General features: G+C 46.0%; 1 protein-coding gene across 2 annotated transcripts in view; it reads right to left on the bottom strand.

Annotated features, from left to right (window-relative positions):
- Positions 1-24,312, bottom strand: part of KAT6A (lysine acetyltransferase 6A) — a 90,385-nt gene extending 66,073 nt beyond the window's left edge. For both annotated transcript variants that reach the window (XM_073622318.1, XM_073622317.1), the window contains exons 1-2: positions 24,180-24,312; positions 16,826-17,645 (exon numbers count right to left, since the gene is read on the bottom strand). In XM_073622318.1, coding sequence (XP_073478419.1) covers positions 16,826-17,419 — 594 coding nt within the window. In that variant the 5' untranslated portion in view covers positions 17,420-17,645; positions 24,180-24,312. The remainder of the gene's footprint in view (positions 1-16,825; positions 17,646-24,179) is intronic.
- Between the last annotated feature and the right edge of the window lie 890 nt (positions 24,313-25,202).

Genomic DNA, 25,202 nt, shown 5'->3' on the forward strand with positions numbered 1-25,202 from the left:
TCACATTCCAGGCTAGCCCAAGAACATTTTTTTAATTTTTACAAGAACTGGTTGGAATTTGTATAGAAGAGCACATCAGGTTCAAAGAACTTTCAAAAGGAAAGTGTATGTAAATTTAAGTGTAAGCAATCTACTGATTCAACCCATTTAATAACTTTCTGTGCAAAACAAGTGCATTTTAAAGAGGAAGTAAACCCTGGTGGGTTTTACTTCCTCTTTTGCTCCCTGCAAAGCCTGCAAATGAAAAGCATAATGGGCTAGTATACATAGCATACTAGCCCACTATATGACACTCACCTGCAAACGAATCCATCACTGTCCCCTGTGCAGGCTGCGTCCATCTTTGCCCCTCTTCCTTCCGGGGGCCGTGGACTCCAGCTCTGTGACTGGCCGGAGCCATGTGATGTCACTCCCGCACACGGGAACCATCAGTAACGGCACAGAGGTCCGTTTCTTCACAGTGCATGCTCTGCTTACATCATCGGTGCACTATAAGTGAAAACTCTCCTAAACGGCGCACGTTTAGGAGATATTTCAACTACCTATAGGTAAGCCTTATTCTAGGCTTACCTTTAGTTAAAAGTTAGGAGGGAGGGTTTACAACTACTTGAAAGCAAACCTGTCACTACAGGTAACCTGTAGGAATCAGCTTAGAATCGAAAACTAGCACTGACGTTTGTTATGATCAAGCAGCTGCCTTCATCAATGCTAAAGCATATATACCGCCACTCTTTCACTTTGTTAGGCTGAGTTCACACCTGAGTGTAGTGGGAACCTGCGTTCCTGCTCACAGTTTGAGTTTTTTTTAGAGTCTCTGTTTGTCGTGCATAGAGTAGCCCATTCACTTGAATGGACTGTTCTACGCACAACAAACACTCCAAAACAATTTCGGAGCACAGTGTGGTGCATTTATTTTTCATCGAGCACCAACAATTTTTGGCCCTGCAAGTGCAAGGCGTGCTTAAGGCCCAGTTCACACTGGTGAGACATATGCTCAGACATGTCGCATGACGTGTACAAAATGAGCATGTGGTTTCCTGGTTCCCTGTGAGAGCCGTCTTAACTGGTAAGACACAAGTTGGTCCAACTTTATAAAAGGTTCCTGCACTACTTAGGTCTGTTTTCAGCCCATTCAATATCATTGAAGTCAAATCCTTGTCAATATCATTGAAGTTGGATCCTGTTGCCTTGCGACATCGGTCCTGCTTGGTCCTACTTCCATCCGACTTGTGACATCCAACATGGTGATTACAGCAGCAAGAAAAGGAATTTATGTCACACTGGGATTGTTTTGATTGGTCAAAGGACAAGTCGGAGCAAAATCGTACCCTGTTCATTCAAGTAGGATGGAAGCAGGACCGATGTTGCAGGGCAAAGTAGGATAACAGTCGCGTTGAGGCCGGGTTCACACTGGTAAGACACAACTGTACCACTGTCTTCCTATTTTGCCCTGCGACAGCAGTTCTACTTCCATTCGACTTGGATACAATTTTGCTCCCACTTAAGAGACAGTCTGATTTCTCCTTTGACCAATCAAAACAATCCCAGTGTGACAAATTCCTTTTCCTGCTGCTGTAATCACCATGTCGGATGTCACAAGTCAGATGGTTAGGACGAGGATCCAACCTCTATTATACTGAATAGGTGGAAAACGGACCAAAGTAGTGCAGGAACCTTTTCTAAAGGTCGGACTTGTGTCGAACCATTTAAGACGGCTCTCATGGGGAACCATTGATTTGTACTCGTCATACACTCCCAAAAGTCGAAGCGTATGTCGCACCAGTGTGAACAGGGCCTGGGGCCCCTTTCACACATGTGCGACTTGTCCTGTGACTTACCCCATGATTTCCAATGAGTACCATTTATATCTGTGCAACTTCAAGGTAGTCCCTGTACTACTTTGGTCCGACTGATGCCAGTTGAGGTCCACAGACCTAAAGTTTACACTGGCATTCCCTGAAACGGCGGCAAAATCGTCCGACTTTGAAGTCAGGGTATTGTGAAAGGGGCATTAATCACATTTCTGAAATGTGTGGCAAATAAGCACGTTTTCTGTGCATTTTGTTGCGTGTTCCAGTCCAGAAACAACAAGTGTGAATATAGCGTCAGTCAGTATGTTGGTATGCACAGATAGCGTTAAGTAGTAGAAACCACAATCCGGCTCTTGCCTTCTCTCTAATACAATTCATATAAGCCATTTCCTAATTTATATATATATATATATATATATATATATATATATATACACATACATACATACATATATATACACACATTACATTACATAATAAACACATGGAACTAATCAAGCTACTCCCAAACCTCAGCTGCAGATGTGAAGTACTGACAAAGCGGTCCTTGTAAGTACATCTCAGTGCTAGGAAAGTGTCGTTTTACTACAGGTTACCTACCCTTAAGCTTCAGTATCTAGCAAAACAGGTGTGAACCAACAAATGCATTAGCATATTGCAACAGCACATCAAAACCAATGGCACGGGAGAATCTGCTAAGTCTATACACACACTTGCTGTCAGTAGGTGACACTTGAAGTTCAATCCCTCGGAGTGTAACGTAATTTACACCTGCCTCATTACACGTGCATTCATTTAATTAGGAGGAACATATGCTACCATACACATGCTAGGCTTGCTGAAGGCCTCTGAGCACTGTTATGCCCCGTACACACGGTCGGACTTTGTTCGGACATTCCGACAACAAAATCCTAGGATTTTTTCTGACGGATGTTGGCTCAAACTTGTCTTGCATACACACGGTCACACAAAGTTGTTGGAAAATCCGATCGTTCTGAACGTGGTGACGTAAAACACGTACGTCGGGACTATAAATGGGGCAGTAGCCAATAGCTTTCATCTCTTTATTTATTCTGAGCATGCGTGGCACTTTGTCCGTCGGATTTGTGTATACACGATCGGAATTTCCGACAACGGATTTTGTTGTCGGAAAATTTTATCTCCTGCTCTCCAACTTTGTGTGTCGGAAAATCTGATGGAAAATGTCCGATGGAGCCCACACACGGTCGGAATTTCCGACAACACGCTCCGATCGGACATTTTCCTTAGAAAACATAAAGCTATTCTTGCCAATTCAAAAAGGAAAAAGTTCAGGAAATCTGAAATCCGATTTTGTTTCAAAGACACACCCAGTTCACTTTATTCTATGTCACTACCACAAGCGAGAAGGAAGCACTCCAAAGCTAATACCAAGGTACAAGGCCATGTTTACTGTCAATAACACTGACCCAAGTAATTTCACTTCAAAGCCTGATCAGCAACAGAAATAGATTTATTTTTTTCTGTACATGAGGACTACTAACAGTCCTATATAGTACCTTAAAGTGAATCTGTCACTTTGCACATTCAGGTCACTTAAAGTGTAACTAAAAAGGCAAATCTTTATTTTTACGTTTTGGATGGAATGGAGACGGATTAGAACACCCGTCAGGTTTTTATTGCTCCCTGTTAGGGAGAATCACTCTATTTGTCCAGTTTACCATCTTCCAATTGGGACACTAAATTTGGTGATCCTGGTGACACACTGGGATTACCTTACTTTGGGAGGGATTTCTCCTCGCTTACCGTTTTGGCTGGGAAACAGGAAATCTCACCAATTAGACAAAGATTGGTTAAAAAAAAAAAAAAAAAAATCAGGAATCCGAAGAGCGTGATATGGATTTTTAGGGGGGAGACCACAAATTGTATTAGGTTTTTTTTTGATATGGGATCCCCTTCAAAATCCAGCTCTTCCGTTTACATCAACTCTGGCAGGTGGGGCTCCAGTAACTCTTCGCTGCTGACTGACAGCAGGAATGAGTCCCAGCGGTAAAATATGCATTAAAAATGTATCAAAAACCGCAGCTGCACTACAAAAACTGCACTGAAATCAAAATTGCACTGCATCAGTTTGAACCTAGCTCATCTCATGGTTTCTTTTCTAAGTATATTCATATATTTGAGTGGCCATATTTAATGCTCATTACATACACAAGTTGAGCCATCTCTTAAATACAGAGAACGTGTGTTACTGTTCCACCCAACACCATTCAGTGACTGAATGCACAAGGATAATCTATGAGAACAACTGATTTGCATGTTTTTAGCAAGAATGTTGAACACTTCCCTGTCCCAGGATAAGATGGCCTCTAAAATAGGATATAAATTTCCCTTTAAGGTAAATTCTTCTCTCATATTACATATAATAATAATAATAAACCAGTAATGGAGAGGAGCGACCCAAGTTGCTGTTGCCGTGGTAACAAAAGACACAGCATTTAATGGTAGATACATTTAGAAGAAAAAGCAGCCATCTGGGTATTTTGGCCAGATAAATTTATGTTGATTCACATTAAAGCCCAAACATATTTAGTTCCAATGAGTGCAGCAGGAAACAACTGGAAAATACACTTGGCAAAAAGCACACAGTCTGCACACAGTACAGACAATATGGAAAGTTGTGTAAAGTTTGGCAAATGCTCAAAATATCATTTGATGCTAAATTAGTGTACCCAGTTCTTTAGGGATTTAGGAGTGCTAGGACTATTTAAATGAAGTCCTCCAACGTAAACTTTAGAACAGAAGTTTTTCAGCTCTGGAAGAACGCCAGTCACTCTAATTCCCCGTACACACGGTCGGATTTTCCGATGGAAAATGTCCGATCGGAGCGTGTTGTCGGAAATTCCGACTGTGTGTGGGCTCCATCGGACATTTTCCATCGGATTTTCCGACACACAAAGTTTGAGAGCAGGAGATAAAATTTTCCGACAACAAAATCCGTTGTCGGAAATTCCGATCGTGTGTACACAAATCCGACGGATAAAGTGCCACGCATGCTCAGAATAAATAAAGAGATGAAAGCTATTGGCCACTGCCCCGTTTATAGTCCCGACGTACGTGTTTTACGTCACCGCGTTTAGAACGATCGGATTTTCCGACAACTTTGTGTGACCGTGTGTATGCAAGACAAGTTTGAGCAAACATCCGTCGGAAAAAATCCTAGGATTTTGTTGTCGGAATGTCCGAACAAAGTCCGACCGTGTGTACGCCCTATAAGGGCACATTAGAAAACAACTGTGCTCTATGTGCCCCATTCACACTACAATACAGTGAGAGGAAATGCAGACATGCTGCATATTAAAGTGGAGTTCCACCCACTTTTACAACTCTTCAGCATCCCTCACTAAACGGTGCACTGTAAACAAATTGGATATATATTTTTTTTTCTCAGCACTTACTGTATATCTGCTGTATTCATTTTTCACTTCCTTCTCCCTGGCCATGGCCCATCGCATCATTTCCTGTTTGCAATGCCTTCTGGGAAGGAGCGGCAACTTCCTCTGACACTGCCGTTGCTATGGAAACCTGAGCTGAAACCTATTACACTGCTTGTGCTGCAATGAGCATGTGCGAGATCTGCAAGGATGAGATCCAGGAAGAAATACAGTCTGGCTTCAGATGCCCACACTTAAGATGGCCTGCTGTAAGTTTATAAAATAAACTACTGCTATAAACTAACAAAACAGACCTTAGTTTACAGACTAACTTTACTAGAATACATTAAGCTTGTGTATTATAGGGGTATTTTTCTTTACAAAGTATAATTTTGCCCGGAATACCACTTTAATGCACCTCAATGGATAGCATTGCATACCACTGCATGATATGCGCAGCCACACCGACATGAATTAAATTGGTTGTAAAGGTACAAGCTTTTTTTTTAATCTTCATGCATTCTATGCATGAAGGTAAAAACCTCTCTGTGAGCAGCAGCCTCCCCAGACCCCCCCTATTACTTACCTGAACCCCCTCTCGATCCAGTGATGTCCATGGGAGCCTTGCCTCTCTGGGGACTCACACTTCTGATTGGCTTTTAGCAGCAACAGGAGATGCTGTCAATCAATCACAGCCAGAGAAAACCAATCAGGAGACAGAGGGATCGGGACCTGCTTGGGTGCCCCGACAGCAAGCACCTCACTGCAGGGCATCCGGCAGGGAGGGAGGAGACAGGAGCGCTGGCTTGAGACCCGAGGAGGATCCAGGCTGCTCTGTGCAAAACCAACTACACAGAACAGGTAAGAATAACATGTTTTGTTTTTTTTTTTGCTCTAAAAACAAAGACTTTAGTATCACTTATTACACTTCAACTAAAGTTCCTGAAATAGGTCTAAGGCCAGCGCATGCATCTTCTGCCTGGCTTTGCCCATCTTGACTGGCTAGTGTAGGATGATGTCACTCCTGCGCAGGAGTCATTCATACTGGCACGGTTCTGGAAATGGAGCTACGCTTGCACACCTGTGTACATTCCTCTGAGGATTGTGTATAGGCACACAAGTGCATTTTATTGCAACAGAGACAATGGGGGCAATTCAATAAAGCTGCTGCACCACTTTTCTGGTGTTAATCCCTCGTTAATGTATTGCACCAAATTCATGAAGCATTTGCCAGACTTTTGGTTCTGACAGCAACATGCACCAAATTCAGGTAGTTCTACAATGCACCACTTTTACATTGTGGTGCAATGACTGCGCCAAATTCAAAACAACATACTTACAGTCTTACAAATGTGGAGCCAAGACCAACTTCTTCATTGATGTACAGAGAGAAACTGGTGCCCACAGATTTTGGCAAAATGTCTCGCAAGCATTCTAAAAGTGGTGCAGCATTTAGGCTACTTTCACACTGGGGCGTCGGCGGTAAAGCGCAGTTATATTTAGCAGCGATTTACTGTAATTTTTGCGGCCCTTTTCGGCTGCTAGCGGGATGCTTTTAATCCCCGCTAATGGCCGAAAAAAGGTTAAAGAGCCCACAAAGCGCATTTTCAATGGGCAGGGGCGCTTCAGGAGCAGTGCATACACTGCTCCTACAGCGCCTCAAAGATGTGGTTGCAGGACTTTCTTGGTGTCCTGCCAGCGCACTGCTCCAATGTGAAAGCACTCGGGCTTTCACACTGAAGTGAGAGGAGAGGCTCTGTACAAGCGCTATAGCGCCTGTAAAACGTTTCAGTGTGAAAGCAGCCTTACCAAATTCCAATATAAGTTCTAGGCAGGTCCGTGAATTTGGCGCATGCCAACTTTTAGAACATGAAATACTTTTGCAAAATCTGTCCCAGACAGTCTTTATGCATTCCAGGGAATGTATGTCTCTTCTGTAATAAAAGGTCTGCCTGTTCACAAGGTTTGATTTTGTACACTCAGTTCTGCTTTACGCCTGGATAGTGGTTAGGAGTGCTGTCTGTTTTGCAGGATTCCATGTCAAGGGGTTTCCCTATAATATAAATAATCCAAAGATTCTAACACCTGCCAAGGTCCCCCGTCCTGTTTTTTTAAATGCTTGGTGAGCTGAAGCTTATACACGCAGACTTGATAATTTTATTCTCCCTGACCCAAACCTTTTACCAGAATCACATACCATAACACTAATAGTATAGCCCATGCCCACATTTTTTAACTCTAACCAAAAAGATAAGTCCAAATAATCAGTTCAGATAATAGCAAGTAGAATCACCCACTGATTACATTAGTAAAGTTACACAATAACCTATGTTTTAAAAAGGCACATTTACATTTGTGTGGTGCAATAATGCACGTTGAATAACTTGTTAAAGTAAAGTTTACTTTTCAACTTGTACCTACAGGTAAGCCCATAATAAGGCTTATCTATTAGGTACAGAGAATATCTCCTAAACTTGCACTGTTTAGGAGATATTTACACTGACGGTATACCAGTGTCATACTCTCAGAGCTCTGTGCCAGGGCTCCCCGCACATGCGCAGGAGTGACGTCATCGCAGCCCTGGCCATTCATACAGCCAGAGCCCGCGAACCCGGAAGGAAGACAGAGTGAAGATGAAAGCGTCAGGGAGCCGTGACAGCGTTGCGCTGGAAGGCTCCGTGTGCAGGTAAGTCTATCATACCGTGATATATGGGGTACATACTGGCACATTATGGCATCGTTGCAGGGGGACAGATTGTTTATTTTCTTGGAGCAGTTTACTACTGCTTTAAAGTGTGTTGCATTAATGCAGCCCATTGAAGTCAATAGACTTACAACAAAAAGTCCTAATTAAGCATTATGCACACGCATTTATCCCTGATACATGAGATTGCAACAATTTGGTGCAGGCAGACAGCACTGGTGCAGCATCCAGCCCCACTGCCGGCAGCTTGTAAAACACTGAGAGGCTGACAGCTTCTGTGGCTGGTGGGTGCACTGAGCGGTACTAACATTTAGGGCAGTATGCACCCAGGGTTGACAGCATGGACTCAGGACACAGGCTGCTTGCATTCTAGGCATTTGTCCCTGGAAGCATACTGCCCTAAAAGCGATTGTAAGGGCTCTTTCACACAGAGGATCCGTATGTCCGTTTTTCATCCTTCCGTTTTCGGATGAAAAATGGACATACATGTATCCCTATGGAGCGTTGGATGTCAGCGGTGACATGTCCGCTGACATCCGAACCACTTCGATCTGAAAAGTGTAACGGAGGAAAACCCTACCTTTCCATCCGTTATCGGATCGGGTGACGACGGACTCTACGGTCCGTCATCATCCGATCCCCCATAGGGGAGAGCGGCGCTCTGACAGGTCCGTCGCTGTTGTGTGCAGTGACGGACCTGTCATCTTCCTGCTCAGCGGGGATCGGCAGAGCGATGCCCGCTGAGCAAGCGGGTGTTCACGGGGCGGATCATCACTGATCCGCCCCTTGTGAAAGAGCCCTAAAGGCTATTTTTTTCTTTTTCCCCTAAATAAACTAAAAACAAATGTTATACTTTTGCACAGAGCAGACCCTAACTTCTCTCCGTTGGAGTCGCACCAACTTAAAAGTAGTTCCTGCACTACTTTTTGCAAGTTCAGGTGCGACTTACATATACATCTGTGCATGGAGTCGCAGAGATGTCTTTCAAGTGGCACTTGAATTAGCACGATTTCAATGTTGCGCTCGTTGTGACCGGGGATGTAAATGTTAGTACCACTGCACTGTCCAGAATCAGCAGCTTTTAGCCTGTTTACGCTTTTCAGGCTGCAGGCAGAAGGGCTGTACGCTGCACTAGTGTCTTCCACTCACACCAAAACACCGGAGTCGTCTCTTGCATCGGGGCTACACACCCAGCATGGATAAGGACTTATCCGACGTGTCACAAACGTTCTGGTGTGCTGTCATGCCTTGCAACACATGTACGCCATCTTAGCCTAGGTTCAGATCCACTTCATACTATATTTCACAACAATGGAAATCACATTATTCTCTATGGTGCCATTTACATCAATGCAACATGGTGCATTTTTTTGGAAACTATGTAAGTGCTTTTGGTGAATAGTGTATTTTTGGCCTCATAGACTTCAATGGGAGCACAAACACATGTGCGTGAGTTTTTGGTGCATTTTGGCAGGGTTTTGTGTTCAATAGCCAGCCTCCTGAACTACAAAAATGCAATGCAAAACACATGACTATGCAGCAGCACTAGTGTGAACCTAGGCTTAAGTGCATTGGGGTGCTACTCAAAATGAATGGCACTGCAGTGCTTTAACCAGTTAAGGACCAGCCACCACAGTTATACTGTGGCAATGTGGCTGCTTCCCGCGAATCGCCGTCATTGTAAGTCAGCCCATACATGGCGATTTGTGGGCGCACATGCCCACTGGCCAGCAGGGGAGCCAATCAGTGGGTGGGGCAGACTCGATGCGATTGTTCCCCGCAGTGACAGAATCGGGATCTGCCTGTATAAACAGGCAGATCTCTGTTCTGACAGGGGAGATCACAAAGATCCTGTCTTTCTGCTATGCAGGAAGATGGATCTGTGCATTTCCCCAAGTCACACAGTCCCCCATACAGTTAGTAAACACACCGAGGAAATACATTTAATCCCTTGATTGCCCCTGATGTTAACCCCTTCCCTGTCAGTGTCATTAGTACAATAACAGTGCATATTTTTAGCACTGATAACTGTAATCACTGGTTCCCAAAAAGTGTCAAAAACGTCAGTTAGGTGTCCGATCTGTCTGCCGTAATGTCACAGTCCTGCTAAAAATCCCTGATCGCCGCCATTACTAGTAAAAAAAAAGCTGAGTTAGACTTACCAGTAACTCCTTTTCTGAGAGTCTTACAGGACAGCCCATGAGACCTAGGGCTCCTCCTACCTGGACAGGAAACACGGTAACCCACACCAGGTAAAAAGGGCGGTCCTCCAGGCCCCATGTTAGTATTCTCGAGAAACGTAGGACGTCCCTGTAAAACATATGCATAATAAAACATAACTTCAAGACAAAACCCGGTGGGAATCCGGCTGTCCTGGAAGACTCTCAGAAAAGGAGTTACTGGTAAGTCTAACTCGGCTTTTCTCTAAGCGTCTTCCAGGACAGCCAATGAGATGATGAGCCAGAACTTACCAGTCTAGGGAGGGACAACTGCCTGAAGGACTTTACGACCAAACGCCTGCTCCTGAGCAGATAGAAGATACAGGCGATAATGTTTAATGAAGGTCGAAAAACTGGACCATGTGGCAGCCCTGCAAATTTGTTCCGGTGTGGCTCCAGCCCCCTCAGCCCAAGATGCAGACAAGGCTCTTGTTGAATGCGCAGTGAATTTTCTAAGTTTCAGAAAAAGTTTGTTTTATCCATTTAGCCAAGGTGGCTTTAGATGCACTCTTTCCCTTGTGTGCTCCTGAAAAGAGGACAAACAAGCCGTCTGTTTTTCTAAAGGTCTTGGTGACCTCAAGGTAGACGAGAAGAATCCTTCTCATCTCTAAAAAACTAAATTTTCTTTCTTGGTCGCCCTTTGGCGAACTACAAAAGGTTGGCATTACAATGTCCTGGGATCTGTGGAATGTACTGGCCACTTTAGGCAGAAATTCTGGATCAGTTTTCAAAACAACCCGATCCTCAAAAATTGTGAGGAAAGGCTCCCTCACTGATAAGGCCTGTAACTCACTTACCTTATGAGCTGAGGTAATTGCCACAAGAAAAATTGTTTTTGAGGCAAGTAACTTAAAAGGAGGAGTTCCACCCAGGGGCCGGTTAAAAAAAATAAATAAATGAATAAAAGTCAGCAGCTACAAATACTGCAGCTGCTGACTTTTAATTGGACACTTACCTGTCCCTGGGTCCAGCGATGCGGGGGATCGAAGCCCCACTCGTCTCCCCCTCCGTTCAGCGGCGCCAGCGTTGCAACTGTGGGCGCCGGGCTGTGGCTTCACAGCCTGGCACCCACTGCGCATGCACGAGCGGCGCCACGCGCCATGATTGGCCTCAGTCACCTGGGAACTGTAATGGGTCCCAGATGATTGACAGGAGGGAGGGAGCAGAGCTGAGCCCTTCCTGTGCCGAGGGGGAAGTGATGTCACCAGCCCAGGCAGTGGAAGGGGCAGACTACGAGGGACCCCCTAGCAACAGGCATTTTTTATGTGTTTTTGTTTTTTTGGGTGGAACCCCACTTTAACCTGAAATATCCTCTAGGGGCTCAAAAGGGAATTCTACCAGAGTTTGAAGCACCAGGGACAGGTCCAGGTTGGACAACTTCTAACCACTACTGGCCTGGACCTAGAAATTGATTTGAAGAATCTAGCTATAGTGGGATTTTCCAAGAGAGAAAATTGGAGAAAAACACTGATAGCTCCCGCTTGTACCTTTAAGGTATTAACTGAAAGACCTTTGTCGACACCCTCTTGAAAAAAATCCAAAATTGAAGGAACATCATGAGTTAATCTTAGATTTTACAGATAACCACAAGTTAAATTTCTTCCAAACCTTGGAATATATGGCTCTAGTGACTGGTTTTCTGCAATTTACAAGGGTCTTGACAACTTTGTCAGAGAACCCCTGGGTGCTTAGTATCTTTTATTCATATACCAGGCCGTCAAGCTTAAGGAAACCACCTCTGGGTGCGACACTGGACCCTGCGATAATAAGTCTTCTCTCTTCTGAAGACTCAGTGGAGGCTCTGAGACCAGAGTCTAACAGGGAAAACCATGGCCTCTTGGGCCAGAAAGGGGCTATTAGGATAAGATCTGTTTCTTTTAGAAGAAACTTCCGGAGGACTTCCAGAATTAGCCTGATCGGCGGGAAGGCATAACAGAGGCCAAATGGCCACGGATTTGCCAGAGCATCGATCCCCAATGATCGATCCACTGGGTTCAGAGAAAGAACTTCTGTCTTGTGATTGTTCTGATCTGCGAACAGGTCTGCTTCGGGACATCACCATCTGTCGGTGAGACCCGCAAAGATTTTCAGGATGAAGGGACCGATTGTCTCAACATACCCGGTAGCAGCTGAGATAATCTGCCAGACAGTTTTTTGTCCCCTTCAGGTGCACTGCTGTAATTGAGGCTAGATTCCCTTCTGCCCATGATAAAATCTCCTGGGCAATAAAACGAAGTATCCGACTCCTCGTACCTCCCCGTTTGTTAAGGTACACAACCGTAGCGATATTGTTCTTATAGAATATGGAGACTGTGACCCCTGATTTCTGTCTGAAATGCCTGCAAGGCTCTCTGATTCGATGAAGCTCTTGCTTCCCTTGAGGACCATTCTCCCTGTGCCATTGTGTTGCTGAGGTGGGCGAGCTTCCCATCCCCAGAAACTCGCATACGTTGTGATCCTCTGGGTTATAGGAATGGACCATGGTAGACCTCGTTAGGTGCAGGTGTGTCCTCCACCGCCACAAGCTTCTTTTTACTCTGGAGCATAACAAGACTCTTGATTCCAGGGAACTTATGTCTCCATCCCAGTTCCTTAGTAGAAACAGCTGTAATGGGCGTCGATGAAATCTTGCCCATGGCACTGCGGGAAAGCAAGAGGTCAGACCCACTGCTCTTGAAACCTCTCTCAGCGAGACCAACTGATTGTTCTGTAAGGCTGACATTGTTTGCATCATTTTTTAGATCTTTTCCTATGGGAGAAAAACTTTTTGGTCTACTGAGCAAAATTCGTATCCCAGATATGTCACTTTCTGGGCTGGAATTAAGAAAGACTGCTCTTTTTTTTATTAACCAGCGTAGGAGATTGAAGGAAGTCCTGTCTGGAGATCAGCTAATAACTTTTGGTACGACTCCGCCACCACTAGGAGGTCATCCTGGTAAGGGATAATAGTTATCGCCTTTAACCTTAGCTGAGCCAGCCTTCCCCCAACACCTTTGTAAAAATGCGTGGGGCTGAGGAGAGACTTAAGAGGAGGGCTTGAAATTGAAAGTGCCGAATATCTGTTCCCATCCTGACCGCTAGTCTCAAGAATCTTCGTCTCCATACGAAAATACGAAAGTGCTTGTACCTGATCGAATGGTTTAGAGACTGGAGGCTCAGGATAAGCCAATATTTTCCTGATGGCTCTCTGATGACAAATATATGGGAATAAAATAACTTGCCCTGATCCAACCAGGGAACCTGGGATCAGGACCTTTTGATCTAAAAGTCTTTAATTTGGAGACCCAGGGCCCTCGCTTTTACCCGATCTTGGGGAAGGAAGGTGACCAATAATCGCTCTGGGGGCTGGCAAGAAAATTCCAGCCTGTAACCATTGGTCACTAGGTCCAGGATGAATGGACTTGAGGTGACTGCTGCCCACTGTGGAAGAAAAGCCCTCAATCTTCCTCCAACTGGGAGACACGAGTCACTGTGGCTTGGCGGGTTGTTGAGGAGGGCTAAACAAGACGCCCCCTCTACCTCTGCCCTTGTGCCCTGACCAATGTTTTTTGGGCCTATTGTCCCTTTCTCTAGGACCTTGCTGCCTACTTTGGCCATGAAAAGAACTTTCTGGTTGTCGTTTTTTACTTATTCTCGGGAAAGGCCTTTTTTCTATTGGCCGTGCGTTCCAGCGCCTCTTGCAGACCTGGGCTAAAAAGATGATCGTCTGTAAAGGGAAGACCACATAGGCGCAACTTTGAGGCAGCGTCGCCTGACCAGGTTTTAAGCCATAGGCTTCTGGCCGAATTTACTAAGGCCGAGGTCCTAGCTGTCATTCTTACCGACTGTAGAAGAATCAGCCCAAACCCCCACTGCACGAAAAAGGAGAGGGAGAGATTTCAGAATCTTCTCTCTAGGAGGTACCTGCCAACAAGTGTGTTTGTATTTGTGTCAACCATACTTCTAAATTTCTGGCTACACAAGTGGAGGCTAGAGCTGGTTTAAGATTCCCAATGGCTGAGTCCCAGGCTCTGTGAAGAAGGGTATCACCTCTTCTATCCATCGGATCCCTAAGCGTGCCCATATAGTCAAACGCTAGGTCCGAGTTTTTTGAAACTTTTGAAAGAGGTGCGTCTAACTTAGGATTTTTGTTCTATGGCTGCGCTGTGTCCTCTTCAAATGAAAACATTCTTTTAAGGTTAGCAGAAAAGGTTTTCTCTCTGGATTTTCCCACTCCAGCTTGATAGTATCAAGAAGGGAACTATGCACGGGAAAAACTCTAGCCTTTTTCTTATGCAAACCTTTGTACATAAGGTCACGTTTAGACAATTGTACCTTCTCTTCTATATCAAGTGTCGTATAGATAGCCTTTAAGAAGTCATCTACATCTTCCAACGATAACTTATACCTCGAGCCCCTTGCGGATTTTCTATCCCTGGGTGCTGTATCTGACCCCGATTCTTCCGGAGAAGAATGGGCAGATCCGGCTTCAGCCTCAGAGTCTTTGCTCTCCGCTAGGATCGGCTGAAGTCCTAACTGGACATGGACCCTCTGAGGGGACTTAATTCTTGTCAATTAGAGTTTTAAACAAGCTAAACATAGACGTAAGCTCATCTCTAACAGAAGTCAGCATTATCTGACAGGAGACAACCGGGTTATCTTTAACTTTGAGGAGCTCACTTGTCCTGATTCATATATATATATATATATATATATATATATATATATATATATATATATATATATATATATATATATATATATGAGAGAGCGCGAGAACTGTATATATTATACTAAACTAACTAAAACCAAGAGATGTATTGCCACCGTGACCAGGCTGCCAGCTGTCTAGCCAGGGCAGTTTACAAGTAAAAGCCAACAACTGAAACCTTTTTGTCACAACTTTGTCATTACGTTTCTTCAATATCCCAACCAGTGCCACTGTAAGCCAGAACAGGGAATGGTACTAAGGGGACAAGCTCTGTTATGGAATTCAGTAACTCCAGGCAGCTATAAAAGACACAAATGAATACAGATCTGTATTCATTATGAGAATGAATAAATGCAAGTACCTGAACCTGACTAGGATTTAACCTCCCGCAGTGTCTGTACACAAGAGTTGACACTAGGAGCAGAAGCAGCACAAAGTGGCAGGGGTGTGTTGCAGTGCCCAGGTGTCAACGCAGAATATTCCGTCAGCTGGTTTTTCCTTCCTTTGTCCAGTGACAGAGTGGGGGCAGGACAAGACCTTTGTTACATGACTGCAGCAGACAAAAAGCAGGTCTCCTGCTCTGCCAGACAGGGTAGTGCTGTGTAGCAGAGCTGTGTAACCCTTGGGACTGGATTGCTTGCTTCGCTTTAACCAATGCGTCTCAAATATCAAAATGAAACAATGACGAAAAGTAAGGTCATGGCTAAAAACGCGTTTTGGCTAAGATCAAAGTGGCTGTAAAGGCACAAGGTTTTTTATCTTCATGCATGAAGGTAAAAAATCTTGTGAGCAGCAGCCCCTCTCGATCCATCCATGTCAATGAGAGCCTTGCCTCTCTGGGGACTTGCACTCCTGATTGGCCTTTGGCAGCAGCAGGAGCCATTGGCCATCACAGGCAGGAGACAGAGGGGGCGGGGCTGAATCATGGCTCCATGTGTGAAGAGTAAGGATGAGCTCTGGCGTGCTCACACACTCCACGTGCAGAGCCCGCCAGAAAGTCGGCACTGTGCTGCGCTAATCACAGGCAGTGAGGCATTGTCCCGACGCTTGGCTGCAGAGATCGGGAAATGTCTCACTGCCTGTGATTAGTGCAGCACAGTGCTGACTTCTTGGTGGGCTCTGCACATGGAGTGTGCGAACACGCCGGAGCTCATCCTTAGTGAAGAGACACACAGAGCCGCATGGGGCATGAGTGCGGCTGCTTGGGTGGCCCCAGAGCAAGCTGCTTGCTGTGGGGGCACTCGGAAGGAAGGAGCCAGGAGCACCGGCATGGGACCTAAGAGGAGGATCTGGACTGCTCTGTGCCAAACCACTGCACAGAGCAGGTAGGAATAACATGTTTGTTATTTAAAAAAAAAAAAAAAAAAAGGCTTTAATATCACTTTAAGGCTATTCGCCACAATGCGTTTCTTTTAATATCACTACCATGTAGCCAATAAAGACTTCAACAGGAATATCAGAGTTGCTGGCTCTCTTTATCATTTTATATTGACTACAAGTCGGTGGAGGACACTGAGCCAGAGCACCGGTTATCGGATTCCATGCCTGGACATATTGTATCTGTTCCCTGCACCTGTTTCTTTTACAAGGCTAAAATGGTTAGGAGCTAGTGTGTTTTGTTGTCCTGGCTGTCTGTCTCCTATGATGTTTCCATGCACAGCAGAGATTGACAGCTGGTCACCATGAGAAAAGGCACAGCGAACAGAGTGATATACAAACCAACAAGGTAGGTTGTAAAACCACAGTAAAAGTTCTATTTTCTATTTACACACGCACAATCTTTTGTGCAAATTTAACTCAAACTTGGAACAAAGAACCAAAACATAAATATGCTTTACAAGCCATTATGGACTTCCCCCTCACCAGTATAAAAACCTTTACACGGTCAATGGACCAAATGGCTTCAAGGACTCCTGTTTTATGCATTATTCCTATAATAAGTCTATTTTTCCACTAATAACAAGGTCATACACAGGCCGCATACTCACCTTGTCTTTCTCATGAGGCAGTAGACAAACTGGAGGGAGGGAAGCTAATGATTCCAATCCCTGCTTGCCCTCTGTTGCCTTGGCATTCAGCTTATAGAGGGACCCTTCCTTCATGATTCTTCCATGACCCAGTGCCCGCTTAACTGCAAGCCTTAGCTGCTGGTGGAAAGCAGAAGCTGCACCTGTATTGCCACCGAAGGATGACCCCACATCACGCTGACTCCACAGAAAGCGTTCAATGCTCTTCAGAGTAGAACCCCCTGGCTCAGCGAGCCACTCTAATGCTCGTCTCAAGAGCCTATGCCAGTCCAAACCTTCTGGCCGCCCCGGGCCTCTGCCAGTCTTAGGTAGTGCCAAGCGACCAGGGTTATCGGGGTCTTTGTAGGAGTTTTGCCCCTTGTTGGAAACCTTAAGGACCGTTCCATCCTTAACACTGAGTTCCAACTGTTCCAAGACAGTGTGGCGATCAAGGCCGTGCGACGTTGACACAGCATTGCAAACACGCTCCTCGGACGGGCGCTGTTTCTGCTTCTTCACCTTCCTGATGGCCTCCAGGATCCATTGCGTATATAAAGGATTTGCCAGCTTCACCATGATGACTGTATATCCATAGAGGTTTAGCCCTGGTCCTGGAGGGAGGAAAGGAGGCTGGCACTGCCCGGAGGCTGGCTCACCATAGCACACACCAAACTCTCTTCACGCAATCCAGCCAAAGTCCAGGAGTCTTGTTATAGAGGCAAAGGTCCACACAAATGCAAGAGACGACTACGATTTCTCCAAAATACTGAAACAAGTAACCAGAAGTGACAGAGCTTCAAATCTGTGAAAACAAACAAAAAAAAAAAGGTACAATGTTACATAAAATATTAACAAGAATAACCAGGAAATACTGAAATATATTATACAAAGTTGCTTTCGTTTACTGCAAACAGATAAGCAGACTACTTCTTCTAAGGTACACCTGTGCTGAGAGAACTATAGAGGCTGCCACTGATAAACATTCACTGCTAAATTTTGGTTTGGCTGTCACTGGTTTCTACGCTTTCTGAGCCAGATTTGGCACAGGCTGCCAACAACTGCGGTGAAAATTGTCACCTGAACCATGGCTGCATCCAATCAGATGCAGTCCCTGTTCGGCCGCCACCATCGGTCTCCAGGATACAATAATAGCCCAGCATGGTAGATTCTGGCAAGCTGAACAAAAAAAAAAAAATGTCAGCTTTACTGTTTTCTAAGCTTCGCTTACTGATGTCAAGGAAGTAAATGTCCAATCTGACGTGCTTCCCAGGTCCAAGACTGGATTGTCATGCTTCCAAATTCTAGATGATACTGTCTGCTTCCAGATAAAATAAGCGCCACATTACCAAATGCGAGTTAGGTGGCACCTACAAACTGAATGCCAGCTTTCAGCAGATGACACGTATCTGTTCTCGCACAGTATTATTGGACAGATTATGCTGTAGCCTCAGTAAATACAAAAAACTTGGCAAGTATAAAAGTCCAGTACTTGGAGTTTACATAAAAACAGGGATCCACCTACCACACACACACAAAAGCTATAAAAAGATCAGCACAAGTTCTGGCTTACACCAAAATACAAAACCACATACAGCTTCAAATAAATAGTTATATTATTGTGGTAAGGAGTCCACCAAAACAAAATCTTCAATCAGAACATAGAGGTAATGGAAGTTATAAGAACTAGTGGAGTGAAAGGTGTCAAGACTGGCCAAACATGTTACAATCATCTTATACTATCTCCTCCTGAGACTATACTGTTAAAGCCCTATCCAAAAAAAAAAAAGGAATTAAAATCTTTTTTTTTTTTTTTTTTGAAGTTCTGACAAACAGGCATCATGCCGTGCAGAACTGAGGTGTTTATATGCCCTGTACAGCATTAAAGTATAACTAAAGTTAAAACTATTTTTAGTTTTGGATAGAGTGGAGAGGGATCAGAACATCTGTCAATTGTTATTGCCGTCTGCGTCCCCATTAGAGAGATTCACCTTCTCTATTTGTCCTGTTTACCAGTGAAAGAAAAGCCCAAATTTTGGGTTGTCTCCAGAAATGTAAGAGGGAAATCTTCCAATGGGGACACCAATTCTAATGACCTGCCCCCCCCCCCGCCCCCCCCAGAGATTCCCCTTAGTTTGTAGAGATTTCCTCTCACTTCCTGTTTTGGCTATGTACAGGAAGTGAAGGAAAATCTCCCCAATTGGACACTGCTGTCAAAAAATAAACCAACAAGGGTAATAACTCTCCCTTACTCTATCCAAACTGAAAAAAAGTTTTGCCCCTAGTTCTACTTTCTCCTGGTTACTATACCATCATTAGAGTCCCATCATATAAATCCCTGACAAAAAGGGGCTTCGCCTGTTCCACGAAACAGGTTGGCTATTTTGTCATTTGTTTTGCCATGAACCAATTTTAGCATAAAAGATTTTGGACTGATTATTTGTTCTGGTGCTCTCCACTGGATGCTTTATTTGTGTATTCCCAACTCTGGGTAATGCCCATACCCAAAAGGGTACCCAGATTTGTCGAGAGCTTCCCCGCAAGAGCTATTGTGCTCAGTGATAATTTACGTCATCTGCTGAAAATCTGTACGTCACCTGCTGTAAGGTAGAGATTTTATAACAGAATAGGCTGTGCATGGATCTTCTGTCAGAGAAGTTTCTCCTTGCCTGTCAGTTTTTGTTTTTCTCCAAGGTGTACATTGAGCCATGTATGCGCAGCTTAGCGTACAGTCTCGGCATGTTTCTGTGCCAGCACAAAGTAATTGGCATGCACAGGAGTTATGTCATCCAGACCTGGCCAATCAACAGGCCGAAGACTGGATAAAGATCAGAAGATGGATCGGGTGGTGACAGAGGAAAGTGCTGACACTGCAGAACTGAGAGGATCGCTTTGCCATGCAAGTCCCCATTATGTGCAAATATGCTTCATACACTAAAGCTGGCCATAGAGGCGGGCTGAGGAAAAAAATAAACAAAAGCGAGGTGGATGGAGGAATCCTTCCCGCTGAAATATTGTATTCTTATAGTGGGGACTCCTCTACTGTCAGAAACACTGATTAGTGGCTGCAGCCGCTAACAGAGATATTTTCCAACATCCCTTTCGACAGCAGTTGATCGTTGAGCAGAAATACGACCATAGACGGATCAGAATTCAGCTATATTTCGATCCATCTATGGGCTGCTCAACACAATATGGCAAGAACCTCCCGGGGGCCATACATTTTTCTTTTGCTGTGACTGCTTACTTCTGCGTTCACGTTTGTTGTCCGTTTGAGGTCGGGTACCCTCTAATGATACAATGACTTGTTCACACCAGCCCACATGCTCAAACACGTGAGGGGTAGCATCCTTTCTGTAGGGACTGTGTGATTGGTTGTTACAAAGCAAGGTACTGTTTACTTTTTTTTTTAACTTTATTGTAGTGTCACAAAGATGACACTATGCGAGTCTATGCACCGCAACACGCTGAGGTGAGGTGAATTGCGCTGCATTTTTATACAGCGCACCACACCTTAGGGCAGCGTTGTGATGTGAACAAGTGACAAAGAACAATTGTTTTGTATGTGCCCTATGCATGGATCTACGCAGCTCAACAGATCGTGTGAACCAACCTCAAGTCTGACCATACAATGCAATTGATTGTACGACCTCTTAAAGTGGAGGCTCGCTGAAAAAAAAATATTAAAAGCCAGCAGATACAAATACTGCAGCTGCTGACTTTTAATACATGGCCACTTACCGGTCCAGGGAGCCCGCAATGTCAGCAGCCGAAGCTGACCCTTCCTTCATCTCTCAGCTGGTGGTGCCGCCGCCGCCATCCTCGGTAAGGGAATAAGGAAGTGAAGCCATGCGGCTTCACTTCCTGGTTCCCTACTGCGCGTGCGTAAGTCGCGCTGTGCATCCTCTCTGGTCCCCACTGTGTTCTGTGTCTCACAGAATACAGCGGTCGAGGAGAGTGTAGGCGCCGGAAGTGGCGTAGGTCACTGCGAGCGCTGCGGTGATCTATGCCAGGAAGTGGGAGCAAATACCTGTATTAGACAGGTATCTGCTCCCTCCTCCCCCTGAAAGGTGCCAAATGTGACACCGGAGGGGGGGAGGAATCCAAAAAGTGGAAGTTCCATTTTTCGGTGGAACTCCACTTTAAGCTGACCATACATTCTCCTCTAGGCTGGTCACACACTGTACAATCTCCTTTAGACTTACCAAATTCATATAATGGGAGGACAAACCTAGACAATGCTTTACTGAAGAAAAAACACATGAACTGAATTCATATCAAATCAAGGAGGTGCTTGCACTACATAGTTGCTGGTAGATTGAAAATAAACTGAACAATATCTCTACCATCAGGCAGATGGTGCAATGGCCATTCTGATTTTGATGCCAATTGAATGGTTTAGGTTTATCCTCATATTACATAGTTTTGGTAAAGCTAGGGCAGGTTGTACAACTACACTGTATAGTGTACGTGCAATTGAGGTTGTACAATCAGCTTTAAAAGGTACCATACACTATGCAATCCGATGTCTTTAGATCTACCACCAACTATGTAGTGCAAGCGCCTACCGGATTTGTTACAAATGCTACTAATTGTTTAGGTTTGTCCTCATATTGCATTGTTTTGTTAAGTCTAAAGCAGCCACACACAATACAACCTGATTATACAATCTGCTTTAGATTTACCAAAACTATGTCATACAATGACACACCTAGACAACCCATGCAATGTGCATCAGGCAGGCCGCGCACTGCATAGGTGATGGTAGATCTAAAGAAGACTGCCCAATGAATGGTCCCCTTAAACAAACCATTTTACTGCAGAAGAGACTCACTATATCTCTTCTGCAGTAAGGCACACTTACCTGCCTGTTTTCAGTCTTCTATTGAATGTACACCGAGCTGTGCATGTGAAGCTTATTCCCAACACACTACCCAATTTAAAAAGTGAACTAAACTCATGTTTAAGAAAACAGTAAGCAAGAACGCTCTTTACCGCAGAAGAGACATTGAGGGGGGAGACTTACTAAAACTGGTGCACACAGAATCTGGTGCAGCTCTGTATAGTACCCAATCATCTTCCAGGTTTTAGTGCCAAAGCTCAATTAAACAAGCTGAGGTTAGAAGCTGATTGGTTATAATGCACTGCTGCACCAGTTTTAGTAATTATCCCCCATTGCATACTAGGCCTCATTCACACGAGGCGGACTCTGTTTCCATCTCTCCGTGGATCTCCGCTGAGCCGGCGGATGACAGGTCCCTCTCTGCTCACTGAGCGGGGAGGGGCTTGTCAGGCGCCGCTGTTGCCTATGGAGGGATCGGATGAAAACGGACAGCATGTCCGTTTTCGTCAGATCTCACCCGATCCGATCGCGACGGATCCGGACGTAGGGCCATGCGTCTGCTTTTAGCGGATCGGAAGTCAGCGGATATGTTTCAGCTGACCTCCCGCGCTCCATAGGCTAACATGGAGCGCCCGTTCACGTCCGCCGTCAAAACTGACAGGCGGACCTAAACGGTCCGATCGTGTGAAAGGGGCCTTATACACTTACCTGACTGCCACCAGTTTTCTACTGAATGTACACTGAGCCGTGCATGCGCAGCTCAGCATGCATTCCTGGCACACTGCAACTGTGCCAGAACGACTGGCTCCTGTGTGAATGCTCCTGATGACGTCGCGCCCCCCGCCGGCCAATAAAAGAGCTAAAAAAAAAATCAGCATCTGGGGAGAAGATGACAGTAGCTGACGAGGAAAGTAACCGCCGCATTGCTAGAGGTGGTGAGTATAGTGGGGAGTTAAGTTTTGTTTTAGGCTGGGTTCACACTGCAGCACAGAGTGGCTCACAGCAGGGGTCCGGTGTGTCCCTGTTTCCCGTTTCAGGTCCGATTTCAGTCCAAATATTTGGCTGAATTCAAACCTGAAACTGACCAGAAGACGCACAGGACTCTTCTGCAATTCGCACCAGAGCCACAGAGAGCCGTTCACTATCTTCCGACATGCAAATTGGATGCGGGGAAACCCACATCCAATTGGCTATAGTGTGAACCTTCTGCACAGGAGAATGTCACCCCCCCACCACCAGGTCAACCAAGAGACTGAAAGGAATGTAACCGCTGCATTGCTAGAAGGCGGAGGTGTTTTGTGAAATTTTATTTCCACTTTAATGGAGATTGTATAGCATATGGTCATCTGAGATTGTACATGTGTATGTTCACCCGACAGAAGACTGTACAATCAGATTGTATAGTGTATGTTCAGCTCTACACATGCAAAACCTCAAATAATAAAACCCAATAACCGATACAAGTCTCGGTGTACCATCAATTTTGATTGGATCCTGCTGATTCTTTGATTCGAAAAGGCAGCAAAGGACCCATCACTGACTTCTACACACCGGGACACTGACGTGGGTGACAGTGACTAATCCTCAGTGCTGGTTGATCCCAGTATAGGAGCTGTACCAGCACGGTAATGAAGCGGTGCACCAGCCTGAGCAGTCCCATGTACAGTGACTATGCCTGATCCTCAATGCTGGTTGATCCTGGTGGAGGAGGAGCTGGGCCAGCACAGTAAGGAAGCAGTGCACCTACTGTAGAGCCCCATGTGCAGAAGCTATGCCTGATTCTCAGTGCTAGTTAGGAAGTGTTGCACCTGCCCATGAAGCCCCATGTACAGTGGATGTACCTGATCCTCAGTGCTGGTTTATCCTGTTGGAGGAGCTGTGCCAGCACGGTAAGAATTTGGTGCACCTGCCTGTGGAACCCCATGTACAGCGGATGTGCCTGATCCTCAGTGCTGGTTGATCCCGGTGGAGGAGCTGTGCCAGCACAGTGATTAAGCGAAGCACCTGCCCATGGAGCCCCATGTACAGTGGTGGGACTGTAAGTCCGCGGCGCGGAGGGGGGCGCCTGGCGTAGGGCCCCGGCGTGGAAGGGGGCGCCTGGCGTACGGCCCCGGTGTGGAGGGCCCCCCTATAACAGTAGAGGGGTCTCAGTCCCCCAGCACACAGCTCTATGTCCTGCCTGTACACACGGAGGCTCAGGCCGGCTCCTTCTCATCAGAAATGCCGCTCAGTATCTCCATAGGGTCAGATAGATGTCACGTATGTCATGGGTGGTCCCCTGGAACTGACCGCTCCCCAGGTTCTATAGGCCGGGTGAGGGCAGTACGCGAGTCCCCGGCTCAGTCAGGCGGCGTAGGCCTCAGGCCGGGGCCTGGCGAGAGGTGGGAAGGCGGCCCAGGGTGGAGCCTGGCGGTGAGGGAGAAAGCCGCCGTGTCACCGGGAGAAGCAGCGGACAGCGAGAGGCAGAGAAAGAGCGCCAGAAGGCTCAGCACTTACCGGGAGTCCCAGGAGGCAGCAGCGGCGGAGCGCGGAGACACCCCGGGCTGATGCAGCGGCCATCTTGAAAACTGAAACCCAGGGAGGTAAGGCGAAAGCTGGGAAGAGCGCGGCGGGCGGAGGGAGAGCTACGCGACACAGCGCGGGGGGAGGACAGGCAGTTGAACCGAAGAGCGCGGAGGGAATAGCGCGCGGAAGACGGAACAGCGGAGGGGAACGCAGAGGGAGACGCGCGGAACAGCCGGAACAAGGGGCGGGGTTGTTGTGTTGTGGGTCACGTTATGGGCGGGCCTCCAGGTCGTGGAAAACGGGGCGGGGGTGGAGTCGCGAGAAGATTAAGGCTGGATAGGAAACCAGTTGGAGTACGCCAGCCGGGGTCCCGTCCTGATTGGTCGGTGACGTCAATCCCCGGGCGGGGCTGTGAGGTTGTTGTTGGAGGGATTCAGCGAGTCGGGGAGGGAGGGGCGAACGTGAGTGGAATAGCGCACGGTTAAGGCTGGCAAAGAGCGGTCGGGGTAAAGGCGCTTGGGGTAGCGGGCTGGAGCACGTGACTGAGAAAGGGCAGGGCGACCGCGGTCTCCATCTTAGTTTCGGGCAAAACAAAAGGCGTCCATCTTATTAACCCGTTCTGCGCCCGTTACCTTGAACTGTTACCCGACATAACCCCTCCCTTTCATGCATATGCAAGATGTTATTAATATTGGAATGTAAATGAGGTGTATTTGCATATCAGTATGTAGAAAGATAAGGGATCGGGGTGTGCTGTACATAGAAAAGCTGTGCGTGAAATGGAGGCGATGGAGGGACGTACACATCATTAAAATCAGATGATCACGGAGGACATCGATGACCTCCAACAATATGCAGCCATTCTACACACACAAAACAGCCCAGGGTTGCCCATAGCAACCATATTTACAAAGTGATGCTGAAGAGAAATGAAAGCAAACATCTGATTGGTTGTTATGGGAGACAGCATCAACAACATTCCAAAACATATTAGATCTCAGATGTCCTCATAGC

The sequence above is a fragment of the Aquarana catesbeiana genome, linkage group LG03, assembly GCF_042186555.1.
Source record: "Aquarana catesbeiana isolate 2022-GZ linkage group LG03, ASM4218655v1, whole genome shotgun sequence".
Lineage (NCBI taxonomy): Eukaryota > Metazoa > Chordata > Amphibia > Anura > Ranidae > Aquarana > Aquarana catesbeiana.